The sequence below is a fragment of the Microtus ochrogaster genome, linkage group LG4, assembly GCF_000317375.1.
Source record: "Microtus ochrogaster isolate Prairie Vole_2 linkage group LG4, MicOch1.0, whole genome shotgun sequence".
In the NCBI taxonomy this organism is placed as follows: domain Eukaryota; kingdom Metazoa; phylum Chordata; class Mammalia; order Rodentia; family Cricetidae; genus Microtus; species Microtus ochrogaster.
In genome coordinates, this window is record NC_022030.1 from 18,094,728 (window position 1) to 18,103,617 (window position 8,890).

Genomic DNA, 8,890 nt, shown 5'->3' on the forward strand with positions numbered 1-8,890 from the left:
AGTGCTGGGATTAAAGGCGTGCGCCACCACCGCCCGGCGCCAGTTCCATTTTTTACTTCTATCTTGACAGGGTCTTGCTAAAGTTACCCATGCTTCAATGAGCTTAGCTAAGGCAGGCCTTGTGATCCTCTCGCCTTAGTCTCCCAGGAAGCTGGAACTGCAGGCCTGATCATCATGTCAGGCTCAAACTTTCTGCCCTTGACCTATGTCTCATCTCCTTTTACATTTTGTGTAAAGATATAGAGGAAGTTTCACTTATCTACATTTCTACCCTCTTCTCATGTTTGCCTAGTATGAAGACACATCAATAAATGGACTTCATAGCCCATTAAAGACCATATGCTACAGTGTGAAAAGTACTGTAGCGGTATAAATATGGTGGTACTTGTCTTTAGTCCCAATCTTGGGAGGCTAAGGCAAACAGATTTCTGTGAGTTTGAGGCCAACCTGATCTATGTAACGAGTTTAGAACCTGTCTCAAAACAACAAAAAAGTACTATACCACTGCACTTAGGAAGTTGAGGCAGAAGGACTGCTTCAAGTTTAAGGCCAGACTGAACTATAGAATCAGACTCCATATCAAAAAAGAAAGAGGACTAAAGAGATGGATGGCTCAGTTGTTAAGAGCACTAAATACTGGTCTACAGGACCTAAGCAGTTGCCAGTCCTCAAATAGGTGTAACTCTAGTTCCAGGGAATCTATTGCCTCTGAGGATACCTGCACTAATGTAAACATGCCAACACACACACAAACTAAAATAAAACTAATCTAAAAGTGAGAGAGAAGAGCAATGTAGCAGACTCAGGACGGCACAGTGGGGAGAGACAGCACCTGTCACATACAGCCTCTAGCACTTTTCATGATTAAATCTTTTTTGTTGATTTCCCAGCAAAGATTAAGTAGCTAGTGAAGGAAGACCAGGAAGACTGCAGCAGGCCTTGAAGGTTACCCTTAGACCTTTCAACTTACAAAGGTACAGTTATGCTACTGAGAGCCAGCCTCAAGTCAAAGGGCACAGAGGAACACACCTGTAATCCAAACACTTAGAAGGCAGCGGCAGAAGGATTGTCGTACAGGGGACTCAGCATGGTAAGATAGCCAGTGTTCTATGCCAGGAAGAGCTACTGTGTGAGAACCTCTCTTGTTAAACCAGCCAAAACAACAAATACTAGGGGCTAGTCAGACATGTTGGCTGCATCTGTGATCCCAGCATTCTTTTTTCCTCCCTTGGTTTTTCGAGACAGAGTTTCTCTGTAGCTTTGGAGCCTGTAGGGAACTTACTTAGTACACCAGGCTGGCCTTGAACTCACAGAGATTCATCCATCCTCCTGTCTCTGCCTCCCAAGTGCTGTGATTAAAGGTGTGTGCCACCACTGACCTGCATCCCAGCATTATGAAGTCTAAGAAAGAGCATCACTTAGAGTTGAAGGCTAGTATGTACTAAACTGTGAGAGCTTGTCTCACAAATGAAAACAACAACCAAGGGTTAGGGATACAGCTCTGTAGTAGAGCAACCATCAAGCAGTTGCAGTGCCTTGGGTTCCTCCCCTAGTACTGAAAACAAAACACAACAATGAAACATTTCTGTTCCAAGCAAAATGCAGGACAAGCCTTGCTGCTGAATAAACAGCCAAATTACAAGAGGTGGAAGATCCTGGAATCCAGCACACCTGGCTTTCAGAGACTCAGACCAGGAGAGGTTGGCTGAAGTAGAGCAAGAAGGTGGGTTGAAGAGTGACAGTTGGCTTTGAATCCCCAGCTTTCTGGTTCTCAGGGGGCCCAGCTCAGCTGGAATGCTGACTCACTCCACTCTTAATTGCGAAGGCAAATACATGCCAGTACAGCAGGATATTTTAGCATCTAGAACAAGCACTGTGCAATAAGAAGTGCCACAAGATGGCTTCCATTGACTTTAGTCCTCACTAGGCTTTCGATTAAGAAAGCTGCCCAGAAAAAAAAAAAGAAAAGAAAGCTGCCCAGAATCTGAAAGGTACAGGACAAGTGAACTTCTTTGTCACACACACCCCACTCCTACTTACACACCGGACCGAGATCTATTTAGAATTTCCTCTACGTAAGGAAAGAGGCACTGTGCCGCAGCCACCGTATGGGTGCTCTGCAGTACCCACTGGACTGTAGTGACCAAGAAGTGAGCACTGGTGCTACAAGGCACCAGCCCTGAATAGTAAGAGCTGTTTTCAAATACCCACTCTCTTCCTTCACATCCTGTTGCCACCTCCAGTGTTCAGCTATGTTACCACTTGCCTGACAAACGGAGCTGAGTCACCAATCAACAAGAGCCAAAGCAGGGAAAACAGTAAGGTACTGTCGAGGGAGCAATCTGGCCAGGAGAAACAAGCTACTCCTAGCAGTCTACAACCTAATGAAAAATTATCTCTATGATGATGTGGCTGTCACTAGCACCAACCAAGAGACCATCTTTTCATTTGTCACAGCAGCTCAAGAATCACCTCAATGGGCAATGTGCCTGAAATTGACTGTGAAATCACCCTACCTTCCACACAGCACTGTCACAACATGAACGCTGCACTGTGTCTACAGTGTGTCCAGAGCACTCACAGATGCAACATAGCTTTGCAGCAGACGAGGCATCCAAACTAGGAAACCCAGAGCTGGAAAGTTTGGCTCCCTCTGGGCAAGTTCATTTTTGCCTTTACTTATCCAAACAGACAACTTGCCACAGCCTATGAGGCCTTAATTATGTAACTGACTCCAGATCATTTCCTTCATTACCTCTTGCCAATGAGCAGGCTGTTCCTCCAGGTCCTCAAAGCACTCAGCAAGTAACAACTGCCAGAATGCTGCAACCTTCCTGTTTCCCTCCCATCCTGGCTGTGCACCCCAGCAGTGGTGAGGTACAACTCAAGCCACATCACTAAAGATTCCACAGCAGGGCAGAACCAGTCACTCTGGTACTACTAGAAGTTTCCATCCATACAGACCACATATAGGTTCCCTAAATTTGGAGTGACTTAAAACTATCCACAGAGACCTGGAGACAGTTTAATTAGTTGCTTTCAACAGAGGTATTCACTGGAAATGAATCCCTAATCCTCACGTTTCTAGGGACACCTCAGCCACAGAACAATGAAGAAGGTGGTTCTGAGGCAGGAGACAGTACACAGGGAAGGTAAAAGACTGAACAGCAATGGATGGGGGAGGGGGACAATGCCAGGGCCTAGGAACCTATCCTAGAGTTTGGCTATATGCAAACACTCAAATTCAAGAGCCACACATTCATTCACCTCTAACTTGCCAGGCAGGGAAGTAAGGGTAGCCTGCCTTCCCACACAATTTCCTCTTGGGTCTGACTAAGGCAAAAACCACACGGACAATTTTCTAAAAGAGCTAACTTTACTTCCAAAAAATTCTGTCAAGAATCAAAATCAATCTAAACCTTAAAATTCAATGAAGGAAAGCCCTAGAAGACAGACTAGGAGTTAGAAAGCCCTTATACAGAATCAATCACTTTATCTTTGGAGGAATAAACTGGAGAATGGGGGTGGGGGTAGCTCTGACTTGAAGCAGCTACACTGTCACTGTCAAAGCCCATTGTACTCTTACTGGAGATTTTTGACTTGCTTTCAAATTATACTTTTCATCCAGAGAAAACAAAAACTTCCAAGGTTACAAAGTATTAAAGCTTTGCTGTTAAAATCAGGGATTCCAAGTGACACCCTTTTCTTTTGCTTTTGCAACATCCATTAATTTCATTATTAACTAATACTGGTACAGCAGTTTGGGGAGGAAAAAAAAAGGTACTACTGTGACATTCCAAAAATAAGGACTACCTAAATGTAATTGACTTAATATCAGGGACTCCTCTGCAAACAAATCAAAAACAACAAACCCTTGTATGGCTATGCCTAAAAGCGCTTTAAAATGTGTTGAGAAAACACCTTCAAGTTCAGCAAAATGACTGCTAAAATTTTCATTTCCAAAAGGAATCCCATTTCCTTCTAACATTTTAAAGTTTAAACATCCTTTTGCAATTTAGTAACCCTAAACATGTGGAATGGAAAGGTTATCAGCTGGCAATCCAGTTTCTGTTCTGAGCTCCTAGAGGAGGAATTTTACACAAGATGGGAATCTTCAAATGTTTTTTCCAGCTGACCCAGCGCACTGGACTGTGTATTGAGTTCGTGCTTTAGACATTTTGTGCAGTAATATGTTATGGAAACTTCTTCCTCCAATAACTGATTTTACATCAGGCCACCATTGCATGGCAGGTAACTGTGAATATATTAAAAGGAATAAAAGGAGAGGCCTGACAAACTGCAGCTTCCATGCTCAAGGGTGGGTGGGCCTCTTTTCTCCTGAGGACGCAAAGAGGGAAACAGGTTCCTTTGGAAGGGACTAGGCATATGTGTGAGAACCACTTCCCTAACAAAGTACATCAGGGACCAAAAGTGGGCCAGGGGACAATGGTACTTCAACGTGTTTTTGTCTTTTAACAGAAGAACTTATGCTTGTAAAACACATTAGAAGGATAGTGTTAGGTCCTGCAAGTCATTGCTGCTGTTTTTGTTGTCCACGTTTCTTTTTAACTTGTATGTGTAGGATGAGGGAGCACTGAGGATGGGAGGTGTTCTCTCCAACATGACTGGGCGTGTAACACGTTTTACATCAACTTTTCAGTCAGGCATGTGCTTTCCAACAAAGAGCGGTGGAGACAGGAGAGATCAGGGTTTGACACAGTTTACAGATACATTTTGTGCTTAGACAGTACTTTACAAATGACTTGCTCAATTTAAATGTCTATCACCATAAGAAACATTCCAGTAAAATAAGGACCTGCTTGAAACGGTCTTTTTTTTGGGGGGGGGAGGGAACGGGATGTGATTTTAACTTGAATAAAAGTATAAACCAAATCAGTAAGCTTGTTCCCTACACTTGAAGCAGCCACTTTCTCTGAAGGCTGCAGACAAAGCAATGGATGGATCTGGAAAGAGGGTCACCAAGGGTCGGAAAACATACTGGGCCTTTTCCATGGATTTTTGTCATGTTACAGTAACACTTTTTTAAAAAAAAAAAAAGAAAGAAAAGAAAACTGTGTACATCAAATTTTCAAAAATAAACACTGAAAGGATGTGCAAGTCTAAAAGGGCTCAATAGGGTTAGAATCCTGATTTGAACATAATAAATCCACTCTCAAGCATCACTTTGGTCTAAAGGCGAGGAGGAAGCAGGCAGGAAAGGGACTAAAAGAGGGAGATAATTGAATTACTCAATAAAAGAGGCTACTTACCATCCCAACCCATTGTAAGACATACACTTCTGACATAAGAGAACTCCTTAGAGGTCGGATAAAGCTCGTAAGCACCTTTGAGTAAGGCACCTGCCCCCGAGAGGGCCTGGAAGCCCAACGTGGGCTTAGCGAACAGACCTCCGCTAATCTGTTTATTTCCTTGAACTGTAGTCTGGCTGCGAAGGGCTGCGATTCCCAGGACGATACATTTAATTAGAACAAAACGAGGAAAAAAAAAAGTAAAAAGCTCACCAAACTGCTGCACCTGTGTCTTTGAATGTGGGTGCCATTTCTTTTAAAAGGCAAAGAAGGGTCTGTGAAGGAGAAAGGGAAACGAAAGAGGACGTGGGAGTGGGGATAAAGGGCTGAGACCCTTGTCTGGAGGGGTGCTCTGGGATTCCCCAGGCGGCTGCAAGCCATCTGTCCAGCGAATTCTCCACCCTACCCCTGCCCCCACTGCAAGACTCGCTTTCCTGCCCACTGAAACTCACCTATTTTCAAATCTACTCCTTCCAGCCCCCAGGAGTCAGCAAATCCTGTACCCCATACCCTTATGCTCCAGGAGGGCCAAAAGGGCCCAAAACCTCAACCAGAAAACGCTCGGGGCTGTCCCCATTATTACCAGCCAGAGAAGGGCGTGGGGGAACCCACTTCGCACTTAATAAAGGACATGGGGTGCCATAGTTCACATTCTGCGAAAATACAAGGGAACCTCCTTTGCTCCCATAAGAGCAATAGCACCCCATTTTACCCTTAAAGAGGGGACATGCCCAGAAGAAAACAGTGGCCAACTTCCTTTCCTATCTACAGCAAACAATCTTCAACACCCCCGAGGGAAAAACTTAAGGATCCTCCACCAATGTCACCTACCTACAAAAAGAGGGGACCCTGAGAAAAAAGGCGGGGTTTACAAAAGGTCAGGAGCTTTCACCTAAAAAGCTGGAGACGCACCCCTTCCCTGACTGCCTTCTAGGGAGTAACGAGAAAATACCTCCCGCCAAAAAATTCAGAGTGCACAAGAGCCCCCATCCTAAGGTGCCCTCCACAGAAGGATGGAGCGAAGGCTGATCCGAACCCCCACTTTCTGCCTCCGTTAGACTCGGGTACCTATCCAAAATGAGCAGGGTATATACCTCCCCCAGGAGAAAGGATACTGTCAGGGATTGGGAAGACACCCAACTCCGAACCCCTAAGAGAGGAGCTGTAAACTGTAGATCCCCCTAAAACAAGAGAATCCGGGGACCCCTCCCCCAAAGCCCTCCCCGAAGCCAGGCGACAGGCCGCTGACGGCCAGCTCCGGGCGCAGGGGCGGCCGAGGAGCCTGATGGGCCTCGGCAAGCCCACCCCCTTGGCGGCCCGTGACCCGGACGGGCGGACGGACGGACAGACCGGCGGGCGCGGGGGGTCCAGGGGGCGCCTCCTCACCTTCCCCTCAGCATGGCGCCCAAAAAAAGACAGAGCGAGAGCGAGGGAGAGCGGGCGAACGCCGCGAGGGGGGGCAACGCATGAGGCCGGGAGAGAAAGCGAAGCGAGAAAGAGCGAGCGAGCTAGAGACACCCACCGACCCCGCCCTTCCTCCTCCTCCTCCTCCTCCTCCTCCTCGGCCCGGCCCAACATGGCGGCCATCCCCTTCCTCCTCCTCCTCCTCCCCCCCCCCGGGGGACGCTGCCCGGCTCAGGCCGGGGGGCCTGACCTGTCGTCAGGGAGCGGGAGGCGGTGGTGGAGGAGGTGCGGGGTGGCCGCGCGGCCGTCGGGGGAACACGGAGGAGGCGAAGGCGTTGATGGCGGCGGCGGCGATGGCGGCGGCGGCGACTCTGATGGCGGCGGCGGGGGGGTCCCGGGCGCGGCCTCCATCGTTCCTTTGAGGGGGAGGGGATGTTAATGCACGAAAAAGGACTGCTTGGGCGTGGCGGGAGGGGCACACTTCAGCTCTCCAAGGCTCCTGATGGGAATTGGGCATATACCTATCTATCTCTTTCTATAGATAATATATATAGGCTTTTTTTCGGTTTCGGAATCACCTCTGAGCCGACTTCTACGTAGGCCGCGCGGCCTAGGCCCCGGCGAGGCCACCCGCCGCCTCTCTCCGCAGCCCGCCCCTGCGATCACTCGCTCACGGGCACGGGACCCTCATCGGGGCGAGAGGTCCCCTTCCGATCACGCACACACATACACACACGGGCCCCCGAGGCCGGAGACCCGGGGGACACGGACACTGGTGGGTGGTTGGGTGTAATTAGCGCGGGTCGCGCGCAACGGAGCAAGCGAAGGGGAAGGGGAAAGAGGAGAGCGAGCAAGGGGATGGTTAAAAAAAAAATTTAAGGAGAAGAGGGAACGGGCTGCGGAGATGGGCCGACTGTCTGCCCGCCCTAGATGCCCCAGCTGCCGGGCCCCCGCCGCGGTCAGGAATTCACACAAAATGGCGGCACAGCCAGGACGAGCACAGAGGCTGAAGCTGGAGGAAGGGCGTGTAGGGAGGGGGTAACTGAGAGGCCGAAGAAGCGTCACGTGGAGAGGGGCAGAGACAGCCCGCCCGAAAGAAGGCGGAAAGAACCGAAGCGGAAGGGAGAGGCGGAGAGACGGAAAGAGCCGAATGCTGCTGAAAAAAACCCGAGAGGCTGGAATAAGCCGGAAAGAGCCGAAGGATGATCTAGGTCACTGAAGGAACGTGAAGCGGATCGGAGACCCACCTAAAGAACCAAGGGTGGTCGTGGGGGTGGGACTAGAGAAGGCACCGTGAGCCGAAAATAGCCGAAGCGCTTCGGGATTGGAGAACCCCGAGGACTTGAGATAATCCGGAAAGAGCCGAAGTCAGTGAAGGGAGCGCGGCAAGAGGCGGAAGTAGATGAAATAAATCGAGCTGAGCGAATAGGAATTAGCGAATGAGCTGCACGGGTGGGGCTGAAAAGGCGATTAATTAACTCAAAGAGTAAATGACTTTCAGGAGCTCGCCCCAGAGCAAGCGAGAAGAACCGAAAATTGCTAGTTTGAAGGAAGGCGGGAAGAGCCAAAAGTTTTAGGTGGGAGAATGGGAGGGAAAAAAAGTTAACCGAAAGCCGGAGACCGGTCCCAGGAGCCGGACGTTTCCGAAGAGGGGCTGGAGCAGAGGCGGCCCGGAGATGACGTCACCACATAACTCGGTTGGTGACGTCATCCCTGGGGGCGAGAAGGGCGGGGCCTGACCTGCGGCCGTAGTGAAAATCCTCTAGGTTCTTTAAACCACGAACAAAATCTTTTGACCCTCACCACTTTTCCCAAGTTGATGGTCTTCGTTTATAAATGGAGGCTGAAACCGAAGGCCGAAGGCTCAATTGGCTTAAGATCATAGGTTTGGGGCCAGGATCTGGGAATAAACCTCAGTTGGCAGAGCTTGGTTCTAAGCATACATTGCCAGCATCAGGTAGAACCGATCGCGACGGCTCTGCCGCACTCAGGGGAAGGGGTGGGGCGGTGGAGTTAGGGGGAACAGAAAAATGAGAAATCTAAGGTCATCCTGGCCCGCGTGAGGGAAGGAGAGAAACGGCTCCAGAAAGATACCATGTTCTCTAACCTCAGGTTCGGGCTCACACACTAAATAATTTTAAAAGTTGTTCAGTTCTTGTTTTGTTCGAGACAAGGTT

At 48.9% G+C, this 8,890-nt stretch overlaps 1 protein-coding gene across 7 annotated transcripts in view; it reads right to left on the reverse strand.

Annotated features, from left to right (window-relative positions):
* The window catches only part of Zc3h4 (zinc finger CCCH-type containing 4), a 42,041-nt gene extending 33,715 nt beyond the window's left edge, over positions 1–8,326 (reverse strand). The window contains exons 1-2 of one of the 7 annotated variants that reach the window (XM_026786208.1): positions 7,292–8,326; positions 6,964–7,129 (exon numbers count right to left, since the gene is read on the reverse strand). In XM_026786208.1, coding sequence (XP_026642009.1) covers positions 6,964–7,124 — 161 coding nt within the window. In that variant the 5' untranslated portion in view covers positions 7,125–7,129; positions 7,292–8,326. The other 6 variants (XM_026786207.1, XM_005361053.3, XM_026786212.1 and 3 more) reach the window with 6 other exon arrangements.
* Positions 8,327–8,890: the final 564 nt, after the last annotated feature.